Genomic DNA, 27754 nt, shown 5'->3' with positions numbered 1-27754 from the left:
TATGAGCTGTGGACCGCTCTGAAAGCAGCAGGTAAAGAAAAGCCTGGGCTGCCAACTTCAAGCTGACTCAGGTCGGGTACTGTCTGTGGAAGCCACTTGCCTCTCATGGCCTGGAAAAGAGGCTGGACTTTGACCTGAATTGATGCTTCAGCCCAGCCTCAGCTTCAGGACATGCTTACTCTGATCAGAGCACATGTTTTAAATCACTGCACAATATTGGCAGGGATCTTTAAAGTGTATCCATTAAGGATGAACTTAGCCTAACCCCTTGGAGGCCTCAGCCTCTGGCCAACTTTCTAGCCAAGCAGACTTATATATAACTTTGGTGGCAAGCTCCCAAACCTCTAATATTGGCTTTCAGATGGCAGTTAACACAGAAGAGGCAGGGCATGTTCATCCTGTGGTTTGGAGTCAGGGTTAGGGTACACAGTTTATGTACCCCTCTGTCACTGGGGCCCTGCCTCTGGCTTTGTCACCAGTAGACTGAATCCACACCAGTGAGTCCGTCTTAGCTTATATCCATTTCCTTCATGAAGGAAAGGCTCCAGGTGGCATTCCTATCCCCCTGGCTATCACTGCCAGGACACTTTGAGTCTTTAGGGCTCAGCTGTCCTTTGCACATGACGGCCACTGCCACACCCCACCAGGCCACAAAGTGTTTCTCACAAAGCATTCTTCACAGATACGCCCCTAAAATCTGGTTCCTTCCCAGGTAACACAAAATCAGGAAGTACCGTCAGCTCAGATCTGATAACAGGACAGAATGTACAAAATCAGGACCAACCTGGGTCCTGTGTGAGGCCAAAGCAACAAAACTAGTTATAAATGTAAGAGTGCCACAAAGGAGAAGGGCCTGATCTTCTTAAGAGCTGGGTAATCTCGGTGAGGAAGCAGTGAGTGGTGGCATGAGGTGAGCTCTTAATTCCCTGCCCAGGAGTTGCACCTGGGCAGCCTGGATGAAAACTGGGAATCCTAGCCACCAAACCAGCAAGGGCTAGAGGCTAGAAGCTGTTTTCCCCCGGATCTTTGCCCCAGTGAAAAATGCACATATCCCGGAGGCAGAGTCTGTAAACATAGGTACAAAGTTTATTATTAGAGACACAGCACACGTGGGAGAGCACACAGAAATGTTTGTGCTTGAGACTGAAGCAGGGCGGAGATGCGCACCTGGAGAGAAAGGGTGCGGGCGCCCTCCTTAGTGAGAGGGAGCACAGTAAGGAGTCGATTAAGTCATTTATGTGGGTCAGCTCTTCTTTTCTTTTCCCACACCTCACCTACCCTGGTACTCTCCCCTGGGTTGCACATGCACCCCTCAACCAAGAAGGATCTCTAAGTGAAGGCTTCTGGGAAGAGCAAGACTCGTCACGGTCTGGCATTATCCCTTGGCTTCTGACCCACAAGGGGCCTTCCCAGCATGTTTAGTGTCTTCCTTGTCCCAAAAGAGGGGGAGGAGATCCCTTAATTCTTTACTCAGGGTTTTGCCTCTGCCTCTCTTTGTCCTTGCCATGATTGTTTCCTTGAGATGTTTACAAGAGATAGAGACTGGATATTTACCCTGCTTCTGTTGTTATAGCCATTTGGAGGCAAACAGGAAGCTGATTGTAAATGCCTCATCTGGAGCCCACCTAACTGTTACTCAGGAAATGCAAACAAGAGGCTAATTGTAAATGTCTAACCTATAGCCCATCTATCTCCCACGTTAACCACCTCCCCCCCATGAGAGATATGAGCCCTAATAAATCTTTATTGGGAAGATGAAGAGCAAAGGTCTGATTTCCATAACTTCTTCAAGCTGGCAAGGAACTCGTAGACTGTACCTAGTGGGGGTCACAGAGCTCTCATGCTGTCTTATTAAGTGGGCTCCAGGGTAACTTCTGTTGTTGTTCCAGCAGGGTTTCTTCCCAAGAGTGGTTGGAATCTCTGCGTCACCATTACCTTGTCTGGGAAATCGTCGTGTCCTTAAAAAGAACAAACTAGACAAGTTGATTAAAAAGATGCGTACCAAAGATCAATAAAAAAAAATTATTATAACCAGGTTCAAGCAGGAGTAAAACCAAGGTTACATTCGGTAGCAACTTTGACCCTGGTCCAGATAGAGTCAACATTTGGGTTACCCTGTTCCAAAGAATGGAGCCATTTGGCATGGTCATATACATTTTTAATGTTTTTTTTTTTTCCTTTTAATTAAACCAGTGCTATTGATGGAGGTACAACAGACCCAGTTAGAAGCAGTTGAAGGAGTGATAATCTGAATGTTAACAGACAACATAAATCTCATTTCTTTTTAGGAGAATGAGCCTGAAACCCAATTTGGACCTGGGCTTTAGGGAGACTTGTAGCCAGGTAGTCATTTCCAGGTTTGTCCAAGAAGTTCTAACTTTTTAATGTGGTATTAACATATAAGCCAAAGCAGTTGTCACCATTAACAATTTTAGTGTTTTTCTAAGGATGAGAAGATGCAAGAATTTGGGCTCAAGGAAATCCTTTCATGAAAATATCTAACTATCTGAAGGCCTATTGTGTCTATTTTTCCAGAGCACAGAGTGAGTGCCTAATTTGTGACATCCACCCTGAATTCCGCTCAGGGGATACTGAAGGTCAATATAGAGGCTCTATATTGCTATAGAGGCTGCTATGGAGGGAACCTTTAAGGTCATAGTTTGACCATGGTTTGGCAGCATGTCATGGCCATTTTGTCCCACTGTGCTGGGAGTGCTTACTCCCAGGTTTGGTGAAGGTTCCACCGATTTGGCCGCTCAGTGCGGTCCTGACCAGGCCTGGACCAGGCCCATGAGGAGCAGCAGTCCCTGGGCCATACTGTCTTACTGGCCTCCTGGTCCAGGAAAATATTCCCTCTTGTTGCTTCTTCTCTTGTCTAGAGCCACATAATTACAACCATCGATCTCACATGGAACTACATGGCGTCATTTTGTCAGTGGCTCGGTCACGCACTCGGTAATGTAAGGGGCAACACTTCTCGAAATAGGCAATGTGAAAACAGTATGGCAGTGATAGTAAAGTCCTAAGTAAGAACCTAGGAACAGCCCAGTGAATACCTAAGTTACAGGAACAGCCCAGCATATACCTAAGTTATCTGACTTAGTCTCTTCTGTGTGTGGCAAAGTAGCCTCACTTGTGTCTGACTTTTTGCGATTCTATGGACTCCAGCCCACCAGGCTCCCCTGTCCCTGGGATTCTCCAAGCGAGAACACTGGTGTGGGTTGCCACGCCATCCTCCAGGGAATCTTCCCAACCAAGGAATCAAACCTGCATCTCTTAAGTGTCCTGCACTGGCAGGTGCATTCTTACCACTAGTGCCCCCTGGGAAGCCCCTGTCCATTTTGTACTGATCCTTATTTCTTAGGGAAACTATGCGTTGGCATTGCCCATGAGGCACCAGCCTAGTTTACGAGTGTTACTAGATTGCTTATCCTTAGTATGATTTAATTGTTCTCAGCATAGAGGAGCCTTTACATTTAAATTACCATAAATCCATCCCATAATTGTGGGAGGTTTTATTCCTTGGTTGAAATTTTGTTTGTTTCTCTGCTTGAACTTGAGTAATAGAGAAAAACTTATATTTATGGCCAAGATCAGAGAAGGAATTATTAATTGGTTGACTGAGGGGATCTCATCTAGTAATACTAACATGACTAGTATTCTAGTAATGAATGACTATAATTTTATTCTTATATCTTATAATCTTATTAAGATACATTTCCTAAGAGTCAGCCAATTAGAGCCTTGGAGTGAAGAAATCAACCAAGGTAACCCAGAAGTGCTAGACTATTTAATTAGCCACAGACCCATTAGACTGATTTTTAAAACTAGCATAGGATCATGTCTATGATAGAAAATTATTTGATAAATATGCAAAGGTCAAAGAAGTGAAAAAGAAATGTTATAAAAAGTCATACAAAATCAGGTCAGGACCTTTGGCAAGTCGTCTACTTCTGATGTCACCTTTTTATCCTCATGTGAGTGTAATTTTTCCTCTAAGTGTTGTTTGAAGGTGGTTTTGAGATCAGCAGTCCTCTCTATAGGTTAGTCCACTGCAGGGACCTTTTTTGAGGGGAAATTAATCCAAGAGTTACTTCCCTTCAGTTTCACTGTGTGTGAGCTAGTTAAAAGTACCTGATTAGAGTCCTTCTGTCCAGGCTGGTGATAATGATAGCTTATACTGAACGGTGTCAGAGTCCCAATCTCTGAAGAAGACAATTTGGCTTTGGGACCAGAGATGAGGCTTCAGGCACTCAGAGCTTTGTGTGGCAAAAGTTTTATTACTGTGAAAAAGGGGTGGAGAAAGCTTCTGACATAGACATCAGAAGGGCCCAGAGAAAGTCTTATCAAGGCCTTATATACTTTTGCAATTGGTTACTAGCAATAGAAAGGTCTTACCAGACCCACTCCTAGAACATACATCTTAAGATAACAGAATTAGTCAGAAAGTTCTTAAGGAGAAACACGTCCTCAAGCAAGATACTTTGTTGTTATATAACCATTAATATAACCAAACCAAACCATTAATAAGCCAAAGAAAGGCAATGCCAAAGCATGCTCAAATTACTGCACAATTGCACTCATCTCACACACCAGTAAAGTAATGCTCAAAATTCTCCAAGCCAGGCTTCAGCAATACATGAACCATGAACTTCGAGATGTTCAAGCTGGTTTTAGAAAAGCCAGAGGAACCAGAGATCAAATTGCCAACAAGAGAGTTCCAGAAAAACATCTATTTCTGCTTTATTGATCATGCCAAAGCCTTTGACTGTGTGGATCACAATAAACTGTGGAAAATTCTGAAAGAGATGGGAATACCAGACCACCTGACCTGCCTCTTGAGAAACCTGTATGCAGGTCAGGAAGCAACAGTTAGAACTGGACATGGAACAACAGACTGGTTCCAAATAGGAAAAGGAGTACGTCAAGGCTGTATATCATCACCCTGCTTATTTAACTTCTATGCAGAGTACATCATGAGAAACGCTGGGCTGGAAGAAGCACATGCTGGAATCAAGATTGCCAAGAGAAATATCAATAACTTCAGATATGCAGATGACAGCACCCTTATGGCAGAAAGTGAAGAGGAACTAAAAAGCCTCTTGATGAAAGTGAAAGAGGAGAGTGAAAAAGTTGGCTTAAAGCTCAACATTCAGAAAACAAAGAACATGGCATCTGGTCCCATCACTTCATGGCAAATAGATGGGAAACAGTGGAAACAGTGTCAGACTTTATTTTGGGGGCTCCAAAATCACTGCAGATGGTGATTGCAACCATGAAATTAAAAGACACTTATTCCTTGGAAGGAAAGTTATGATCAACCTAGAGAGCATATTAAAAAGCAGAGACATTACTTTGTCAACAAAGGTCTGTCTAGTCACGGCTATGGTTTTTCCAGTGGTCATGTATAGATGTGAGAGTTGGACTGTGAAGAAAGCTGAGCACTGAAGAATTGTTGCTTTTGAACTGTGGTGTTGGAAAAGACTCTTGAGAGTCCCTTGGACTGCAAGGAGACCCAACCAGCCCATCCTAAAGGAGATCAGTCCTGGGTGTTCATTGGAAGGATTGATGCTGAAGCTGAAGAAAGTCCAATACTTTGGCCACCTGATGCGATGAGTTGACTCATTTGAAAAGATCCTGATGCTGGGAGGGATTGGGGGCAGGAGGAGAAGGGGACGACAGAGGATGAGATAGCTGGATGGTATCACCGACTCGATGGACATGAGTTTGGGTAAACTCTGGGAGTTGGTGGTGGACAGGGAGGCCTGGAGTGCTGCGATTCATGGGGTCACAAAGAGTCAGACACGATTCAATGACTGAACTGAACTGAAGGAAAAACTTACCCTTGAGCAAGATGTATTGATTTATTGTATAATCATTAGCTCTGGGCTTAAAGAAAGTTTGTTTTAAGGATGGTTGTCATAACAACTCAAAACATAAGAAAAAACCTTTTATGTGACTAAGACAAAGGAATAGAGGGGAAAAAAAATTGGCCTTTTCTCCTCCTGGAGAGCCCCAGACCCCTTTCTCTTCTTCTAGGGTCCTGGACTCCTTATCAACGTACCTAAGAATAAACTCTCTCAATAGTCCTTTGAATTCTTTCTTTTCCAGAATGTATAATCCTTTCGTGGCAGGTTACAAGGCATCCGATGTTCATCCAAAAATAGATTGCTGATATAAACTTTAGAAATAAACTTAAGAGTGTCCCTTAATAGATTGGTTAAACTTTTTAGCAATATAATGTAACAGCAAGGAACTAACTGGAAAGTGAGTCTTGGCAAACACAGGTCTTAATTAACAAAACCGGAATGTAATATTTAGTGAAACATAAAAAAATTTTTTTCCATTGTGAGAGCATTAATCCTGCAGCCAAGGAAGGCTTTATCCCATCAAATAAAAGGGGTTTGTCAGGGGGCCAGAAAAAACCAAGTGAATTTTTCATAACCCTAACTGATTTACAGCTATTGTTTACCCATTTTAAATTCCCTGATTTTGGAGTAGACTGCTGCCATGCTTTAAGGACATCAGGATAGCAAAAGAGTGACAGTGAGGGGTTAATTTTTTTAATTAATTTATTTATTTTAACTGGAGGCTAATTACAATATTGTAGTGGTTTTTACCATACATTGACATGAATCAGCCATGGGTGTACATGTGTCCCCCATCTTGAACCCCCCTCCCATCTCCTTCCCCATCCCATCCCTCAGGGTCATCCCAGTGCACCAGCCCTGAGTACCCTGTCTCATAAATCAAACCCTGATGGGCAATCTGTTTCACATATGATAATATACATGTTTCAATGCTATTCTCTTAAATCATTCCACCCTTGTCTTCTCCCAAAGAGTCCAAAAGACTGTTCTTTACATCTGTGTTTCTTTTTCTGTCTCTTATATAGGGTCATCATTACCATCTTTCTAAATTCCATATATATGCTTTAGTATACTGTATTGGTGTTTTTCTTTCTGACATACTTCACTCTGTATAATAGGCTCCAGTTTCATTCACCTCATTAGAACTGATTCCAATGCATTCTTTTTAATGGCTGAGTAATATTCCTTTGTGTATATGTACCACAGCTTTCTTGTCCATTCATCTGCTGATGGACATCTAGGTTGCTTCCATGTCCTGGCTATTGTAAACAGTGCTGCGATGAACATTGGGGTACACGTGTCACTTTCAATTCTGGTTTCCTCAGTGTGTATGCCCAGCAGTGGGATTGCTGGGTTGTATGGCAGTTCTATATCCAGTTTTTCAAGGACTCTCCACAATGTTCTCCATAGTGGCTGTACTAGTTTGCATTCCCACCAACAGTGTAAGAGGGTTCCCTTTTCTCCACACCCTCTCCAGCACTTATTGTTTGTAGACTTTTTGATAGCAGCCATTCTGACCAGCATGAGATGGTACCTCATTGTGTTTTTGACTTGCATTTCTCTGATAATGAGTGATGCTGAGCATCTTTTCGTGTGTGTGTTAGCCATCTGTATGTCTTCTTTGGAGAAATGTCTGTTTAGTTCTTTGGCCCATTTTTTGATTGGGTCATTTATTTTTCTGGAATTGAGCTGCAGGAAGTACTTGTATATTTTTGAGATTAATTTTTTGTCAGTTTCTTCATTTGCTATTATTTCTCTCATTCTGAAGGCTGTCTTTTCACCTTGCTTATAGTTTCCTTCGTTGTGCAAAAGCTTTTAAGTTTAATTAGGTCTGATTTGTTTACTTTTGCTTTTATTTCCATTCCTCTGGGAGGTGGGTCATAGAGGATCCTGCTGTAACTTATGTCAGAGAGTGTTTTGCCTACGTTTTCCTCTAGGACTTTTATAGTTTCTGGTCCTACATTTATATTTTTAATCCATTTTCAGTTTATTTTTGTGTATGGTGTTACAAAGTGTTCTAGTTTCATTCTTTTACAAGTGGTTGACCAGTTTTTTCAGCACCACTTGTTGAAGAGATTGTCTTTTCTCCATTGTATGTTCTTGCCTCCTTTGTCAAAGGTAAGGTGTCCATAGGTGTGTGGATTTATCTCTGGGCTTTCTATTTTGTCCCATTGATCTATATTTCTGTCTTGTGCCAGTACCATACTGTCTTAATGACTGTAGCTTTGTAGTATAGTCTGAATCAGGCAGGTTGATTCCTCCAGTTCCGTTCTTCCTTCTCAAGATTGCTTTGGCTATTCAAAGTTTTTTTGTATTTCCATACAAATTGTCAAATTATTTGTTCTAATTCTCTGAAAAATACCGTTGGTAGCTTGATAGGGATTGCATTGAATCTATAGATTGCTTTGGGTAGTATACTCATTTTCACTATATTGATTCTTCCAATCAATGAACATGGTATATTTCTCCATCTATTAGTGTCCTCTTTGATTTCTTTCATCAGTGTTTCATAGTTTTCTATATATAGGTCTTTTGTTTCTTTAGGTAGATTTATTCCTAAGTATTTTATTCTTTTCATTGCCATGGTGAATGGAATTGTTTCCTTAATTTCTCTTTCTGTTTTCTCATTGTTAGTGTATAGAAATGCAAGGGATTTCTGTGTGTTAATTTTATATCCTGAAACTTTACTATATTCATTGATTAGCTCTAGTAATTTTCTGGTGATGTCTTTAGGGTTTTCTGCAAACAGTGAGAGTTTTACTTCTTCTTTTCCAATCTGGATTCCTTTTATTTCTTTTTCTTCTCTGACTGCTGTGGCTAAAACTTCCAAAACTATGTTGAATAGTAGTGGTGAGAGTGGGCACCTTTGTCTTGATCCTGACTTTAGGGGAAATGCATTCAATTTTTCACCATTGAGGATAATGTTTGCTGTGGGTTTATGATATATGGCTTTTATTATGTTGAGATATGTTCCTTCTATGCCTACTTTCTGGAGGGTTTTTATCATAAATGGATGTTGAATTTTGTCAAATTCTTTCTCTACATCTATTGAGATAATCATACGGTTTTTATCTTTCAGTTTGTTAATTGGTGTATCACATTGATTGATTTGCAAATACTGGGTTAATTTTTGTAGAAGTAGAATAAGCTTCATCTATGTGTGCCATAATCTCTATAGATCATTGTGAAATAATATTTATTTACTATATCAAAGTAATAAAAGATTTTAAAAACAAATATAAATCACTTAAAGGCAAAGAAATTCACAGTCTGTTATAAAAAGCCACACTACAAGAAAACCTTGTTCTCTTAACAAAGAGAGAAAACCAGATTCCCGTTTGGTGTCAGCTTATTGTTAACTACAAAATTTGTTTACCTAGTTAATTTCAATTTAATCTTGTAAAACATATTTAAAAAATAAATCTTGTAGAAGTAATAATTTTGCAAAGGCATCAGAGATTAAACCATAGTCATCTGTAATGATAGGCTTAAGAAGACACATTTGAAATCTGATTACAATGCAATAGCTTGGTTACTGCTGTGACATATAACACTTTAAATTAGCAATTAGAATTATGACTGGTAACATTTGCCAGGAAATATCAGACCTTTATGAATTTCATCTAATTGTTAAAACATCTGCATTAGTGATTACTACCACACAGCATTCACTGTGAAACAATAGTTATTCACTTAGCCTAAGTAACAGTGAAAGATTTCAAAGGCCGTTTAAATCTTAAGAAAACTTGTACCATGTACAGAACTCTTTTCTCAGTTTCCACTTTCCACAAACCTTCCTTTTACTTTATATATCCATCAATTATCCCAGTCAGAAACAGTCATCTGTAAGTCAGACCTACTTCCTTTTTCCTTAATAAAATGTAAGAATAAAATGTAATTCCATTTCTCGTTATCTTATTTACCAAAAACACGCAACTTACTCTCTTTAAGCAACCATGAACTGTCCTTTATCAGCTCTCTATAGATTGTTAAACATAGATCACCCAAAGTTCTTATCTTATTTGTATTTTTTTCTTAAAAGTCTCTTCACATTGAATTACTTTCCTTGGTGACAAATTGTAACAAATATAGCATCCTATTAGTGTATATTAAACCTAAGCACAATAAAAGTATTACACAGTGTTGATGACTGAAGACATGTCTCTACTGATTAGATCAAGCAAACAGAATAGAGTTCATTTACAAATTCACTCTTGCCATCTCCTGTTAGACAACTTCCAGTTTACCTTTTTTTCATGGACCTAACAATCCAGGTTCCTATGCAATATGGTTCTTTATCACATCAGACTTTACTTCCACCACCAGACATATCCACAACCAGGGATTGTTTCTGCTTTGGCTCAGCCTCTTCATTCCTTCTGGAGCTATTTATCTACTCTTCTCCAGTAGCATATTGAGCACCTCCTGACCTGGGGAGTTCATCTTTCAGTGTCACATCTTTTTACCTTTTCATACTGTTCATAAGATTCTTAAGGCGAGAATGCTGAAGTGGTTTGCCATTCCCTTCTCCAGTGGACCAGAACTCTCCACCCCATGACCCATCCGTCTTGGGTAGCCCTACAAGGCATGGCTCATAGTTTCATTGAGTTAGACAAGGTTGTGATCCATGTGATCAATTTCATTAGTGTTCTGTGAGTGTGGTTTTCATTCCGTCTGCCCTCTGATGGATGAGGATAAGAGGTGATGGAATTTCAGCTGAGCTATTTAAAATTCTTAAAGATGATGCTGTGAAAGTGCTTCACTCAATGTGTAAGCAAATTTGAAAAACTCAATAGTGGCCACAGGACTGGAAAATGTCAGTTTTCATTCCAAACCCAAAGAAGGGCAGTGCCAAAGAATGTTCAAACTAACACACAATTGCACTCATTTCACACGCTAGCAAGATAATATTCAAAATTCTCCATGCCATGCTTCAATAGTAGGTGAACTGAGAACTTCCAGATGTACATGCTGGACTTTAGAAAAGGCATAGGAATCACAGGTTAAACTGCTACATCTGTTGGATCATAGATAAAGCAAGATAATTCTACAAAAACATCTACTTCTGCTTCATTGACTATGCTAAAGCCTTTGACTGCATGGATCACAACAAACTGTGAAATTCTTAAAGAGATAGGAATACCAGAGCACCTTACGTGCCTCCTAAGAAACCTGAATACAGGTCAAGAAGCAACAGTTAGAACTGGACATGGAGCAACAGGCTGTATAAATGTATAAATTTGCACACAATTACACCTGTCCTTTTTACTTGTCCTTCCTCCTGCTGAGTCACAGAATCAGCTTTAAAATAGAAAATATTTATTTTGCATAATACTGCTACAGCAATGGCTAAAAATAACTCTTATATGCTTTTAATAATTAAGGCTGCATACCTTGTTCTAACTGAGAAGTAATTCATAAACTAATTTGGATATCTGGGAACTAGTAACATGCAATAGATCCTTCTTTCTTATTTTTCTCTCCCTTTCATCCTTTTGTATACTGTTTTAAAAGGCAAAACCCTGTAAAGTGATAAAGACCCTAAGTAAATAAAAATGGTTTGAAGGAAAAAATTACACATGTAGCTTTCTTCATATATAATTCATTAAAATCTTGATTTACAGGAAAGATAAGCTAGGAGATATTCAGATTATAATTTCTTTCTTGTAGTGCTCAATTAATTGTTATCCTTCTATAATTTGTGTGTGTTTAGGAGTCCAGAATTACATCTATTCCTCGTGCTAAACCTATTTGACGATTGCTCCTGTTGTAGCTGTATTATTTATCCACTATAATTAGAAAAGCAAAAAAAAAAGAAAAGCAACACTGCTTTCTCTTAGGAACTTTTTTTTCTCCAGGTGATATCTATATATCTAACTCTGTTATTCACCAGGGAATTATCTTGGTCTCTGACTGCTGCTGCTGTTTGCCGGTGCTACCTTCAGCTTTACCACTGTGCAAGTATCAATAAACCACGATCACTGCATGATGAACATCATATATATGTTCCCAAATTTTGCATGGTTCTCATGTAACTGTCCCTTTCACACATAACTGTCCCTTCTATTGGCAAATGATACTTTTAACAGGTAGTTGATTTCTTCTATGGGGTCAAATTTGTATATAAATAATTCGTGCAGAACTAATCTTTTTACATTTTTTATCTCCTTCTTTGTCTCCCTCCCTCCATCTGTCCATCAATCATGTTCAGTGTATCAGTACTATGCTAATACTATAGGGAACAGAAAGAAGCATAAGACTTAATCTTGTCCTCAAGTACAGTTTACCATTGGGGCTTCCTTGGTGGTCCAGTGGTTAGGACTGCGTGCTCGCAATGCAGTGGTCCCAGATTCCATCTCTCTTTAGGGAACTAGATCCTGCATGCCAGAACTGAAAGAAAAAAAAAAAAAAAAAACCTATATTCTGCAACTAAAAAGATCCTACATGCTGCAACTAAGATCTGCAGCCAAAACAAATAAATAATTTTTTAAAGTATGGCTTACTATCGATTGAGGGAAAAAAATGTGCATATGTGCACATAAAAGATCAACAACCAGAATGCTGTATGATATGTCACAAGTAACCAGCACAAATCATACAGTCTAGAAGATCCAAAGAAGACATCTGGGGCTGGAATGATGTGATGTGTTGACTGAGTCTGAGGAATAGTCTGATATAAAGGGAAAAGCACAGGCAATAAATTGGAAGACCAGGTGTTCACTTCCACAACCGACTACTGTAACCTGAACTTAATTTCTCTCATCTGTAAGTTGGGAACCATGATTATAATAATACTTCTCTTCTACTTCAATCTATGAATCATACAATCAAATACAATTATATAAAGATGTTCTGAAAACATTAAAAAAATTCCAACCTAAGGGTGTGTTTTAATTTTTCATCACCTACCATAGTGTTTATGTTCAAACATCACTAATAATTAAGAAATGTTAAAAGTTCAATAGGAAGAGGGGAGCAATACTGATATATATGTTATTTAATCGGGAGAAAAAATGACAAAATAAAAGACAGGACTGTCATAAAAATATGACTTTTTTAGGTACAATCCATACTATATTATACCCATACTTAATTAAAAACTAATAACTGTTGTGAATAATGTGGGGATAATGATAGGCAATACTTACTGAACTTTCACTATGTGCCAGGGGCTGTGCTAAGAACTTTTTATGTATTGTCTAATTTAATCTTCATGACAATCCTAAGAATCTATCATCGTTGTTCCCATTTCACAGAGGGGGAAACCCTGGGTCAGAGAGATTTTCATTTGGCAAAGTCACACAGCTAGTAACAAGCACAGGGTTTGAATCTAGATCTGTCTAACTTCTAAGCCTCTATTTTTTTAAATTATTTATTTATTTTTGGCTGTGCTGTGTCTTTTTTGCTGCATGGGCTTCTCTCTAGCTGTGGCTAGAGGCTGTCTTGTTGCTCTAGGGTGAGGGTTTCAATAGTTGTGGAAGGTGGGCTCAATAGTTGTGGCTCCCTGGCTCAATAGTTGTGGCACATAGGCTCAGCAGCTCCGTGGAATGTGGGATCTTCCTAGATCAGGGATTAAACCCACGACTCCTGCATTGGCAGGTGGATTCTGTATCACTGAGCCACCAGGGAAGCCCTAAGCCTGTATTGTTATCCAGTAATTTTCATAACTTTGGCACGTCACACAAAAGGCAGTGATAAAGTCAGAACCAAATTGAAGTGCTTTGATGTATTTATTAAATCAGATAAGAAATGGATATTTAAATAATAAATTATTACAAGCAAAGGTGAAGTGAGGAATGAAGCTTTAGAAGGAAGAGAAAGGCCAGTGCATAAATGACCTAATTTGCCACGTATGACCATTTAAATTTGATTCTGTAGGTAATAAGGAGCCACAGAAGGTTTTAAGTACAGAAATGTGATCACTGCCTGCCTGGCATAGTGTTGGTGCTCCATACACACTTCATGAACAAATGAATGAATGGAATTTGCCTTTTAGAAAGACTGACCTAATGACATTGTGAAATATGGTTTGGAGGGAACTAAGACTGAAAGTAGAAAAGCTCCTGTAAAAGTCTGGGAAAAGAAGCAGAGCTGTACTGGAGCTGACCGGCACTGGTTTGAAGAGGCAATCATGTATACTTCTTCCCAGCCTCAGGTTCAGTGACATTCAGCGGATGGTTTGAAACCAGCCCTGGTGGGGTATCTACACCACAGATCTCAGAAAACACTACAGATCAGGGCTCTCTTTTTGGAGAGCAGATTTACCAACACACTACTGGCCTGAACAAAAGCTACAGCAATGAGACAGAAGAAGAAAAAATACTTACTAGAGGGGTTAATGAAGTAGAATCAGCAGTGCTTATCATCAGCTGGTTGATGGGTGAGGAGGGTCAGTGAGGGAGATCACACAATGGTTTATCATGTTATTGGGTTGCATGATTCCAACAGGATACTGGTGCCTCTTACCAAGAAGAGTTCAAGATAGGCAAAAGATAGTGAATTCTGTTCAGGAAAAACGGAGGTATTTGTGAAACATGATGGTAAAGATGTCCAGAAGACAGTGGCTATATAGATGTGAGAGTAAAGGGAGAGGTATGGATTCAATATGAAATATGGGAACCATTAGGCTGTAACTGACAGTGGAAGTCAGTTGGAACTGAAACACTGGGAGTAGATGAACTTTTAAAGCAAAATAAAGGGACAGAACCCTTAAAAACGCTGTGGTAAGTCTTCAAGTTTTATAAAGTAAATATACATAAAGCCACATGCTCTTTTGTACAAAGACAGTTTGGGTAAGTAGGTAGAATTATATTTTCTGTGTAAATACTGAATTTGGAATAAAATTATCACAGCAATGTATATGAGTCTTAAAGAATATTCACATCTGATGAAAACAGATTTATAGATCAGATTTATAAGAACTTTATAGCAAGGCTTATCAAAATGACACTTTAAAACAACAAAGACTTTAAATATTCAAAAAAATTTTTTATATCTATCAAACGTCTGAAAGAATAAAAACACTCTAGAAAAATGTAAAGAAAAGTTGTTGCAGAAATCAGCTAAAATGTAATTATAAGGAATTCTATCCCATACTTTTAGCTTGACATTGTAGTGTAACTGTTCATTTCTTTGCCTCTGCCACTAGACTTCATGGGCGGTGAAAAGAAGGCTGTGTTTTTTATCTAAGTTTGTGGCCTTGTACATAATGTGTACTCAGAAAATAATCAAACAAACAAAATCCAACCCTGTTTCTTCCATGACAGAGTGAGAGATTTGGACAGATGATCTAAAAGGTCCCTTTCAATACTGAGAATTTTTGAAAAGGAAGTGGTGATAGTTGCTTACCACTTAGAAGTGGGCTTGGTGGTCGCACTCAACGGGCCAGTGAAAGACTCTCAGCTCAATATGACACTAGTAAGAATTTTCTTACAAACCTATCCAACAGAGAAAAAGCTGTTTCAGGAAGTGGCTCTTTGAAATAAATGGAACCTGAGAGCTAGAAGTGTCCTTAGATAGCTTTAGATAAGGTTATCCTAATCTTTTTTCATGCCATTGTCCACATGGAAAATGGCGGTACTGCACATCGATCAATATCTCAAGGCATAATTGTCACAGGTTCTCAGAGCTTTGGTTGGGAAATGATCTCGTCCAACATCCTCGTCTGCAGTGGGGGAAATTAAATCTTACAGCGGGGAAGTGACATTTCCAGATCAAGACGTTAATGCAAATGATGGAGCTAGAACTCTAGTCTCCGGACAGATAACTAGTCAGTCTCCTCCCCACAAAGTAAGCAGGGTTGGATGTCAAGCTTGCCGATTAGGTCAGCGATAGTCTCAGTGGATGGGGCTATGGTCTGGATCTGTGTTGCTTTAAATGTGGTCCCATAACCACTGGCATCAGAGCTTGTTAAACCTTGAGGAACTTGTTAAGATAGCGGAGACATGGGACCCACACAAACACGGAATCAGGCTCTGCGGCAAGGCCCGGGAATCTGCATTTTAAGGTTAGAAACCGTGATCCATCCCACCTCCTCTACGGTAATTTTGGACTACGCGCTCCGACTTGAACTCAGGGACTCTGCTGGGCGCATATCGCCCAGCAACCTGACCTCAGAGCAGCGTGGGCGGCACGGCTACCGCCGTTCTAGCCGTAAACTGTCTGTTACGTACTAGCCCTTCCAGTCGTCACAAACCAGCCAGGGCCCCATCCGTGTGAGGACACCGCCGTGCCTCCATCAGCCTCCTGGCCGGGCGGCTGAGCAGGCTGCCGGGGGGTGGGGGGGTGGGGTTGGGACAGAGGCGGCTCAGCTTCGCCCCCTCGAGGCCAGGTCCCTCCGCAGGCTAGCCGGGTTGCAGTTTCCCTTCTCCGCCTCCGAGCGCCTTTTTCTTCGTAGTCCCGCCCACCAAGGAAGCCAGTACAGCGCCTGCGCCTTCTACCTTGCCCCGCCTCCTAGCTAATCGGAAGTTAGCCGATTTCCCATAGTGCCCCGCGAGTGGCGGGCATGATAGTAAATCCGGTAGGCTCTCTGGCGGGTTTAAGTCGGCTTTGTTGCGGTTTCTCTTGTGCCAGGGCGCTGTAGGGAATTGGGGCCTGGTCAGTGCTTTGTCTGCGGATGCAATGGCGCTTCTCCGGGGCGTATGGGGCGTGCTGAATGCGCTGGGAAAGTCAGGAGCGGATCTCTGCGCGGGCTGTGGCAGTCGACTGCGCTCTCCCTTTAGGTAAGCCTGCTTGCCTGCACCTTCGGAGGCGGAAGGGTTCAGGACGCCTTGGGGTTAGAATGTAGACGCTGTTCTCCGCTTTCTGACCCCCCTGAAATGGTCAGGACTGACTTAGCCCTGTGATTCCGACCTCGACCTTGCCAAGGGGATGATAGCTTTGAGACGAGGCCTTACTGCTTCAGTACCCCTTGCCTTCCTTCCGGTCACCTTTCCCCTCCTCCCGTCCCTCCTCATTCTCGTACCTTGGAGCACCGGGTTCGTTGTCCCCTGCGAAGTCGCCGCAAGAGTCTCCTGCCTTCATCTAGCCATTGAGGCGAGGCCCAGGAGCTGGAGATACATGCTTTCCTTCACTCTCTGCCCTTGCTAGGGGGTTAGGGCTTTTGAGACTTCAGTTTTGCAAGCTCTTTCCCCTGGATAGGACAGGATTTTAAATATCATTAGTGTTCTTGCCGAAGGTGTTAGGTGTCAGATATGTAGCATCTTGATATCTTGCTTGGCATCTGTGTGCACGTAATTATGAATACAGGTACTTAAATGTTTAACACTGGTTATTTTCTTTTTATTTATATGTAGTTTTGCGTATGTTCCAAAATGGTTTTCATCCAGCTTGAGTGGTTATCCAAAGAAGCCCATGACTTCATACGTTCGATTTTCTAAAGAACAGCTGCCCATATTTAAAGCTCAGAACCCAGGTAAGGAGTTTGGGTTATATACTCTTCTCTGATGTACTAAAGATGCCACTAAGCAGTTAAATTGCAGACTTGATTTTCAGTATCAAGGCATCTGTTGAATGCAGAAACATAACCATTCTGTGTGATGGCCTGTAAAATAGATATAACATGGGCTTGTATGAAAGCCACCTGCCAATGCAGGAGACATAGGAGTCGCGGGTTCAATCCCTGGGTAGGGAAGTTCCCCTAGAAAAGGGAATGGTGACCCGCTCCTTTATTCTGGCCTGGAAAATTATGGACAGAGGAGCCTGGCAGGCCACAGTCCATGGATTTGCAGAATCAGACACGACTGAAGCGACCTAGCAGGCATGCATAAGGAATCAGTGTAAGCACAGCAGTAAGGTAATTTTACCAAATAAAAATGCTTTAAATGTAATTGAGAACTGGTGAAAGCTATTTTAAAAATAGCATGTAGAATGCAAAGTACTTAGGAAAGAGGATAAAAAAGCTGAATTTGGGGCCTTGTGGCCATTGGCCCAGAGGACCATTGACGAATCATTTTACCTCTTGCTTAGCTCCTGCTTCTCCCACTGCAAATTATTAATAAAGTTGCAGTGAAATAATTTATGTGGATGTGTTGCATAAACTTGAAAGCTGAATACAGGTTATTGTTAATTTTAAGAGCTTTTTGACTGAAAGCCAGTTGAATTTCTGAAAGATTTCCAGTTAGGTTTGTTGACTCCCTAGAAAGACTGGGTCCTTATTGGGGCTGTAGTGTAAAGATAGTGACCAAATTAGTAATTGCTGAGCTTTTCTTATAATTCCTAAAGCTTTTTCATATGCATTATATCACAGGGCACTTATGAAAATCATGTGAGCTGTAATAGTCACGTAAAGAACTGGTTTAAGAGACATGCTTCAGTACTCACATCTTTTGAAATGTAGGAGTTGAAACTAACAAGTAGTTTGTTAAATCATTTATACCTTGTCATTCCAGTTAAGATGGGAAGGAAATGGAGAAAAATTATTTGGTTTTAGAATAATTTAGCTTGTTTGCAAACAATATTTCTGTAATTTAGATACAGGTGGTGTTATATGAATCAAGACTATATTTTGTTGTTTAGTCAGGTTTTATGAACTTGGTCATTCCTGAAAGACTTGAAAAAAATGTTTTTGATTGAAATATGAAGTAGAAAACTTGTAGACACTGATTCCCCAATTGCTTTAACTTAGTAATCAATTCCTGAGGACCATTTTGGTGGTAAGTGGTACTATTCCTTAATTTAATCATTAGATAATAGACTTTAATAATGTTAGATAAAATATTAAATTATTTATTGTACTTAAATTAGTTGGTTAAAGAAAAACTAAATAATTTTAAGTTGTGTGTGGTAAAATGTCTGTAAAAATACTTAATTTTAGAGCTAATGGATTATTCTTTCCTGAAAGTCTTTAGAAATTGATCCAGAGATGTAAAATGGTGATACCAATTTTTATTTCATTTCATAGATGCAAAAAATTCAGAACTAATTAAAAAAATTGCCAAGCTATGGAGGGAACTTCCTGATTCAGAGAAAAAGGTAAGCATATAAATTTTTAACATTGCTGACCAGTTACTTTGCAGGTAAGGACAACTGTCATGTCCTTTAAGGAAAAAGATGACCCAGAGTTTTTTTTTTTAACGTTTGTTATCTCAAAGGAATGTCATACTTTCTCATCCACATAAATGATGAGAATATGGATAAATGGCAGTGGTGATGAAGCGTTGGTTTTTGAAGCAATTTGAAGTTGGAGGCCAGTTGCTAGACCTTCACCTTGGATAACACATTTGAAGAACACGTGATTTATAAGTGGGATTTCAGAGTGCATTTTCCACTTGGTGGTTCAGTCAGTTTGCTGAAGTTACGCAGTTGTCCTTCCCCGTCAGGTGTGCTATGTTTAATTAGCCAGCAATAGTTTATCAACTTCTTATTTGGATTTTTTTATAGATATATGAAGATGCTTACAGGGCAGACTGGCAGGTATACAAGGAAGAGATAAACAGAATTCAAGAACAACTAACTCCAAGTCAAATGGTATCTTTGGAAAAAGAAATCATGCAGAAACGTTTAAAAAAGAAAGCGTTAATAAAAAAGAGAGTGAGTATGGTTGGCATAAAACTGAAATTTGGCAAAAAACTGAAATTTATATATCTATAAATACAGGTTTGCTTTTTTTCCTTTGGCAAAAAACTGAAATTTATGTATCTATAAATACAGGTTTTTTCCCTTGTTTTGGTGACGTGGTAGAGAATGACTTCAGTTAGGAAAAAATAGGATAGTTTCCTTCTGCCACTAGGACCACGTGCCTTTGAGTATGTTGTAAACCGTTTTTGCTCCTTTTGGATGTGTCTGAGTTCGAGATACATAATTAGGACTGGTGTGAAAGCTGTAGGAACAGAGTTAGGAAACAGGAAGATCAGGAATAGCAAAAGTCTTGATTCTCTGTCATTTCTAGAGTACCTTACTGATTTGAATTGTTCTATAGGTGATGGTGAATTTGATTCTGAATATTGCTGAATGGACTGAATTCATTAACTTATCAATGTTTTAAAAATACCTATTGTAGATAATAAAATTAAAGTGCCTTTAGGATGAAATTCAATTTTTCCTCATTAAAAATCCCACATGGTTCAAAATTAGTGGCTTCCAGTTTAAGGTATTAGTCCATATAAATTCTATTGTTTGACAGACTACATCTTTCCATACTATTAGGTGTGAGGTGGTGAACTTGCTGATCCAGTATATATACCATAAAAAATGATCATCAGAGCAAAAGCTTACTTCTCTGAAAAAGTAGATTCCAGCCTTTAGTATGAAGTGATGGAATCTCTCTTCCTGATCGCTGTGTCTTAAGCCCTCCTAGCTCTTGGGTTGAGGACTCACCCAATTTCAAGTCAATGATAGTAATCGGAGACTGCTAATCCAATCAGTAAAAGGAAGCCAGAAAAAATAGGGATGGTATTTGGAGGGTGGAAAACTAGGGTTTATTCTCTCTTGAGCTCTCCCTTGCTCTTTAATGCACCCAACTAGTACTTTGAGTGGGGAGGACCAGAAATGAAGATTGAGCAGATATAAGGAGTTTCTTATTCAGGTATTTCTGTTCCTTTCTCTGTTGTATTCCAGTTCAGTTCAGTTGCTCAGTTGTGTCTGACTCTTTGGTACCCCATGGACTGCAGCATGGCAGGCCTCCCTGTCCATTAGCAACTTCTGGAGATTACTCAAACTCATGTCCATTGAGTTGGTGATGCCATCCAACCATCTCATCCTCTGTCATCCCCTTCTCCTCCTACCTTCAATCAGGGTCTTTTCCAGTGAGTCAGTTCTTCGTACCAGATGGCCAAAGTATTGGAGTTTCAGCTTCAGCATCAGTCCTTCCAGTGAATATTCAGGACTGATTTCTTTTAGGATGGACTGGTTGAATCTTCTTGGAGTCCAAGGGGCTCTCAAGAGTCTTCTCCAACACCACAATTCAAGACATCAATTCTTGAGCGCTCAGCTTTGTTTATGATCCAACTCAACATCCATACATGACTACTGGAAAAACCATAGCCTTGACTAGAGAGACCTTTGTTAGCAAAGTAATGTCTCTGGCTTTTTAATATGCTGTCTAGGTTGGTCATAACTTTCCTTCCAAGGAGCAAGCATCTTTTAATTTCATGGCTGCAATCACCATCTGCAGTGATTTTGGAGCCCAAAAAAATAAAGTCTGACACTGTTTCCACTGTTTCCCCATCTATTTCCCATGAAGTGATGGGACCATATGCCATGATCTGTTTTCTGAATGTTGAGTTTTAAGTCAACTTTTTCACTCTCCTCTTTCACTTTCCTCAAGAGGCTCTTTAGTTCTTTACCTTCTGCCATAAGGGTGGTCTCATTGGCATATCTGAGGTTATTGATATTTCTCCCAGCAGTCTTGATTCCAGCTTGTGCTTCATCCAGCCCAGCGTTTCTCTTGCATGTGTGCTATACATATTGTAGTTGTCCAGTAGGGGTTGGATGTTCTTTTTTTTTCCCTCTTCAGTCTTTGTTCTCTTTACTTTCGGATTTTCGAGGATTTTTTTTTTTTTTTAGCCATGCTGTGTGGCTTTTGGGATCTTAGTCCCTTGACCAGGGATTGAATGTGTGCCCCCTGCAGTGGAAGGTTGGAGTCCTAACCACTGGACTGCCAGGGAATTCCCTTTATCTCCAGCACTTCTTTTGGGTTCTTTCTTATGATTTCCCTCTGCTTACAATGCCTGTTCTTGCAGGCTGTCTAGAATCCTTACCATATTAATCACAGTTGTTTTAAAATCCTGGTCTGATAATTTTGTATCCCTGCCAGTTCTGATGCTTGTTTTGTTTCTTTATGTTAGGCTTTTTGTCTTTTAGTATGCTTTGGGATTTTTTTTCTTGATAGTTAGACATATGATGTGCTGGGTAAAAGGAACTGCTGTATATGGGCCTTCGTAATGTGGTAAGGCATGGGGCAGGGGAAGCATTCCACAATCTTATGATTAGGTCTTGGTCCTTTAATAAGGGCTTCCTTGGAGACTCATTGGTAAAGAATACACCTGCCAATGCAGAAGACCAGTCGGGAAGATCCCCTGGACAAGGAAACGGCTGCCCACTCTAGTATTCTTGCCTGGGAAATCCCGTAGACAGAGGAGCCTGGTGGGCTACAGTCCCTGGGGTTGCAAAAGAGTCAGATATGAGTTAGCAGTTAAAACACAAAAAACCCTTTAATGAGCCTGTAGCTTTGCGCTTAGGTGGTACAGGATGGCTAAAGTGAGCTGCAGTCTAGTATTTCCTTTCATTGAGGTCTTTTAGGCTCTTGATAGTATACCAGCAGGTTAGGTTCTTAATGTTTATTTGTGTGTTTATTTTTTATTTGACTGCACCAGATCATTAGTTGCAACACGTGGGATCTACTGTCCCAACCATAGATTGAATCCCAACCCCCTGCATTGGGAGCACAGTCTTAACCGGTAAACCACCAGGGAAGTCCCAGCAGATTAGGTTCTGATTAACTAGTTTCCCTTGAGGGCAGGCCTTGTTAAGAATAATAAAGTACTCTGGCATTTCGAAATGATTCCTTTTCTTCCTGCTGAAAGCAAGAGGGGTTTTTTTTTCCCTTGATATTTACTGTGGGAATCTGGTCAAGTTCCTGGAGAAAAACCTCACAGTATTATGAGGCTTTCCTATGAGTGGTGGTAGCTCTCAGAGCTGTCCACATGGAGCTTCCAGCAGTTAGTCAGCTGTGGTTCAGTTTCCTCCACACCACTGGTTTCCATTCCTCTATCTGTTCCAGTAAGTCTCGACTCCCTGTGTTCACCTGTCTGTGTCTGTCTCCAATCTTGAGAGCAGCACTTCACCCTGTGTCCCCTCTTCAGTGGATCCAAGAGAGTTGATTTTGCAGTCTGATCAGCTTTATACTTATTGGATGGAGTGCTGACTTCCAAACTCCTTACATGTAGAACCAGAAACTTAGAAGTCTGAGTGACTTTTCCGTAAGACTTCCATTTGCTCTCCCTGTTGGAATTTTTCTTCCCATTAGATTCCCAGTTCCAGCTACTTGCAGTTTAGGTGAGAGGTGGGGGCCAGGCAGTTGCAAGTGAAGCACCTGGAAGAAATAGCTAGCAGTGGCTCTAGAAACAGAAGGGGAGATGCCTCCTCTCCCGAGGGGCTCAGGGCTGAGAGAGTGACCTCCGTATGTAAATCAGAGGAGCCCTGCTTATGAATGAAAGTTGGGTTCGTTATTGACTGTAAACCAAATTGCCATTAAAACCCCCATCGTTTTATAAATTTCTATCTAAGTTCAGAAACTCAGTAGGTTAGGATGAGGCAGTGGCCTTCATTAGACAATGCAGCAAATGCGCCAATGTTCTTGAGTTGTCAAGTGGGAGTACGTAGTGCTTTGTCCAAGGAGAAGTGGTGCCTTACAAGGATAAAACGGGTTTTTTTTTAATGTTTAAAAAGATTTTGTACATCCTGCTCATTTATTCAGTTCATGGAGACCATAAACATAATATGTAAAGGAAATGTTTCTGTATGAAAAGTAACTTATAAAATCTATTAGGATTTTCAAAACAGTACTAATCAAAAATTCTGATCCCAAGAGGGAACAATCGCATACTCATAATGTTCATTTTAAAGAATATTCTGTAATTCATGGTAGTGAATGAAGTTTCTCTAGGTAAATTTAAGTATCATAGAGTTTAAAACTTTATCTCACCTTTCATTTTTTTTACTCAGGAGTTAACAATGCTTGGAAAACCGAAAAGACCTCGCTCAGCTTATAACATTTTTATAGCTGAACGTTTTCAGGAAGCTAGGGATGGCACATCACAGGTAAAACAAAACTCTGTATGTTTTAAAAATGTTTACTCTAATTTTTAAAATAATATAGACAGGAAACTTTAGGGGTGCAACCTGTCAAGTGGTGAAAAAAAGTGGTAAATTACTATAAAGAAATAGTATATATAAATAAGACCTAAAAATCCTTTTTCTTACCACATAAAATGTTTAAAATTTGAATGTGTTATATATACATATTCAGCCATGTATATACATAGTCAACTTTTTAAATTAAAAAACAAAATTTTCACCTTTATAGGAGTGTTCAAGTTCTGGAGACTTTTCTTATCCAGCACTTCTGAATGGTTTTACAATCACTGGGAAAGAATGAGAGAGAGAGGTATAATGTTTCATACTGGGATTTGAGTGTGGCTTCATGTTACGCCCTTTAAACATTTTTGGTTATCCCATGGGAATGTATTATATTACACATATGAATGGTATCTATGTCTGCAGAAAGAAGAAAACAGCTTGTCATTCTTGCTGTGGCTTAGTCTTTCCTTTATTTCCTTTTTAGAGGCTCCAAATTGTTAGTTGTACTATTCCTCTTTTAATATGCCATGGTAAGAAAAGTTGTCTGCTCGGATTCCTAATTCTTGTCAGTGTGAGATGGAGGTTTTTGCCACTCTGATTCTTTGGGTTATTTAGATCTGTAGTTCATTTCACAGATCCTGTTGGACATATGATTAAATGATGTGTATATGTAACGTATTTTTCTGGCTATATATGATTTCACTGACTACTTCCCTTGGGATTTTATTTTCCTTTTGAAAAGTAGTACCATTTTATTTAGTGTTGTAGGACATCGTAGGTTACTTCTGAAAAACAAAAAGGGGATCTTCTCGGACCAGGGATTGAACCCATGTCTCCTGCATTGGCAGGTGGATTCTTAGCACTGAGCCACCAGGGAAGCCCTGGATTTTAAATTTAGTTTCCATGGCCCTACATTACTAAAACAGCAAGCCTGTTTATTTTTTTAGTTGGAATTTGCTCAGTCACTAACTAACTTTGGATTTCATTTTATTAGTATAAGAAGGTTTTGTGTTAGAGAATCCTTCTGAATCAGTAGTTCTCAACTCTGACTGCATCTTGGAATCACCTCAGAAGCTTCCTGGCTGGCCTTTATCTCTGAAATTAAAATTAATTTAATTCTATCATTTTTATTCATGTAAAAAAGTGCATTCTCATAGTTTTAAAGAATCAAATGAGGCTTGTTATGAAAGACACAAGTTTCCCTGTGCCGTCATGTTCCTCACTCCAGAAGCAAATGCATTCTGTTTTAGTTGATTCTTGTAGTATTTACCCCCATGTCTCTAAGTAATGTTCCTCCATTGTCACGTCCTGATTTTTCTAAAATTCTAAGCGTTACCTATATTTTAGGCATTCCCTCTCACTGTGTAAGGTGAGCGTTAACTCTGTCTCATCGCACTGTTCACTCTTCTGTCAGTCTGCCTCCCAATATAGTTACATAATTTGGGTTAGATCAGTATTGAGTACTTAATACTATGATGTGTGCATGCTAATTTGCTTTAGTCATATCCGACTCTTTGTGACCCTGTGGACTGTAGCCTTCCAGGCTCCTCTGTCCATGGGATTCTAGAGACAAGAATACTGGAGTGGGTTGCCATGCCCTCCTCCAGGGGATCTTCCTGACCCAGGGATCAAACCAGTGTCTCTTAAATCTCCTGCATTGGCAGGTGGATTCTTTACCACTAACGCCATCTGGGAAGCTCAGTGGCTCAGCCAGTAAAGAATCTGCCTGGAGAGGAGAGCCGGGTTTGATCCCTGGGTCAGAAAGAATCCCCTGGGGAAAGCAATGGCTACCTACCCCAGTATTCTTGCCTGGAGAGTGCCAGGGACAGAGGAGCCTGGAAGGCTATGGTCCATCGGGTTGCAGAGTTGGACGCAACTAAGCGACTAACGCTTTCTGCACTTAGAGCGTGGAATTAGCTCTGCTTTTCTGCTCCCCAAATGCTGTGTTGGTAGTGTCCTTTCCTATTGTCTTTGTCGCTGTGGATTTTATGCCTTTAGAAATTTTAGTTGTTTAATTAAAAAAAATAAATCACAGAAATGAATTGCTTACAGTTCTGAAGGTTAAAAGTCCACGATCAAGGCCACATCCTGGTGAGGGCCCTCTTCTGCTTCATAGCTGGCACCTTCTCTCTCTGTGTCCTCACATGGTGTGAGTGCTCATTTAATGTGATTTTAGATAGCACCAGAAGTAAATACCTTCCCATCCCTTTAATTTGTTTTCCATGAATTAGTTTTTTAGGTGAAAGATTGTTTATGCATGCAGCTTCATAAATTATTGTTTAACACACTGAATATGAAACTTGTGGATTAAATATAAGCAAAAAGATACGTTATGAAAGAACTAAAAGCATGAAAGCAATTCTTTCCAAAGCTAAGAGAGCAGTTATTTAATGAGTAACCATCCCTGAATATACTAGATGTATTTATAAAGGGAAGCTTAAAATACTCAAAATAGGCTCAGATACCATCTGGGTACCTCACTTTTTGTTGATAGGAAAACAAAATTCAGTGAAAGTTCTGGTCAGAATAGTGAAGTTAATAGTTCTAACTCTACTTCTTAAAATCACTGATGATATCCTCCTGCCTTTAATAGGCACTTTTCATCCCCCTCTCCCTCACATTCTCCGCCTCTCTCTCTCCTTCTTCTCTGCTCCTCATTCTCCACCCGCCCATTTTCCTCTTCAGTCTTTGCTCTCCGGTAGCAGCACCACAGGCTGTGTGAGGTGTACTCACTGTCTCTCTGCCTCTCCTCCAAATGTGGGATTCCTGCATCCCTTTAATTTTATAGATTAAAGCTCCCAAGCCTAAGGGAGGTCATAGAACTTTTTCCGGGTCACATAGTTAAGCTCAGCTGTGTAGGAGGAGAATCGGCGCTGTGTTGCTCCTGTGGTGACAACTGAAACACAGTGCACAGACATGAGAGGTCAGAGAGCACTTAAGCCACAGAGGAGACAAAACAGTATTTGAGGCTAGTCTGTGACAGAGTAGCTTATATTTGAATATTAATATCTTTGAATTCAAAAAGATAAATATCTGCACAAACAAAGGAACCATCAACAAAATGAAAAGTAATCCTACCAAATGGGAGAAAATAATTTGCAAATAATTTAGAGAACTCATATGACTCATTCCCCCACCCCCGAAGAAAAAAATCTGATTAAAAAATGGGCAAAGGATCCGAATAGATATTTTCCCAAAGAAGACTTAGAGATGGCTAACAAGTATATGAAAAGGTGCTCAACATCATTGTCAGGGAAATGTAAAGCAAAACTACAATGAAGTACTCCCTCATATTTCTTAGAATGGCTCTTATAAAAAACAAGTACTACTGAAGCTGCAGTAGAAGGGGAACCCTTGTGCTGAAACAGTAACTCAGAACACATAGACACGAGCAACACGTTGGTGACTGCGCGAGTTGCTGGGTGGGGTGGGAGGGTGGAATGGGCAAAGGTGGTCGAAGGGCACAGACTTCACAAGCGCTGCACTGCACACCTGAATGTATTGTTACATGTTAGTTACAGCTCAGAGTTTTGAGGAGTCTTTGCCTGTGATTCTTGATATCTGAGTGTGTGTGGTTGGAATGAATAATAAAACAGCATCTTTCTTCAATCACTGAAGTCCCTGTATCTGGTACTTAAGTGTATATTGTTTTACAGGTAAAGCTGAAAGCTATAAATGAAAACTGGAAAAATCTCTCTAATTCTCAAAAGCAAGTAAGTAGTATGGTTTTAGTCCCAAGTGCCTAGTTAGAGTATCTGTGAGAATATATCAGGGCAAGGCTTGATTCATGTGAAAACAACTTTATATTACACAGTGTTTTAAAATCATTGTCATATTCTTGGAACCAGTTTGGCTTTTTTCTTTTGGTAGTTTTTGATTCCATATCAAACTGGTATTTAAAACAGTGTCCCTCGTAACTTAGTGTCATCATATCCAGTAATGATCACACCCTGCCCCTGTTGCTTTTCCACACTCCAAACCCTGAAATTGTAGCGACTTCATGAATACTTAAAAACCTTTATCTCTTATCTGTTTCTCATCTAATTTTTATCTCACAAGAATATTTCTTTCCAGCCCCCCTTTAA

General features: G+C 39.9%; 1 protein-coding gene and 1 long non-coding RNA gene across 5 annotated transcripts in view; one reads left to right on the top strand and one right to left on the bottom strand.

Annotated features, from left to right (window-relative positions):
- Window positions 1-1064: 1064 nt before the first annotated feature.
- LOC101902841 (uncharacterized) lies at window positions 1065-16264 on the bottom strand. Of its 3 annotated transcripts, none has more exons than XR_240543.5 (4): window positions 16043-16264; window positions 15219-15307; window positions 14198-14372; window positions 1065-12260 (listed from the first exon to the last, which is right to left on the bottom strand). It is a non-coding gene; the product is annotated as an uncharacterized lncRNA (long non-coding RNA). The 3 variants fall into 3 exon arrangements; XR_009493286.1 differs by lacking the exon at window positions 16043-16264 and adding an exon at window positions 15901-16034; XR_009493285.1 differs by lacking the exon at window positions 16043-16264 and having other exon boundaries at window positions 15219-16034.
- The window catches only part of TFAM (transcription factor A, mitochondrial), a 16288-nt gene continuing 4705 nt past the window's right edge, over window positions 16172-27754 (top strand). The window contains 6 exon segments of one of the 2 annotated variants that reach the window (NM_001034016.2): window positions 16172-16591; window positions 17165-17283; window positions 18772-18842; window positions 19251-19400; window positions 23535-23630; window positions 27326-27382. In NM_001034016.2, coding sequence (NP_001029188.2) covers window positions 16491-16591; window positions 17165-17283; window positions 18772-18842; window positions 19251-19400; window positions 23535-23630; window positions 27326-27382 — 594 coding nt within the window. In that variant the 5' untranslated portion in view covers window positions 16172-16490. 2 annotated transcript variants of the gene reach the window in all.

Source organism: Bos taurus, chromosome 28, assembly GCF_002263795.3.
Source record: "Bos taurus isolate L1 Dominette 01449 registration number 42190680 breed Hereford chromosome 28, ARS-UCD2.0, whole genome shotgun sequence".
Taxonomy (NCBI): Eukaryota; Metazoa; Chordata; class Mammalia; order Artiodactyla; family Bovidae; genus Bos; species Bos taurus.
The sequence above is the reverse complement of the archived record's forward strand: the minus strand, read 5'-3'. Positions and strand labels throughout refer to the sequence as shown.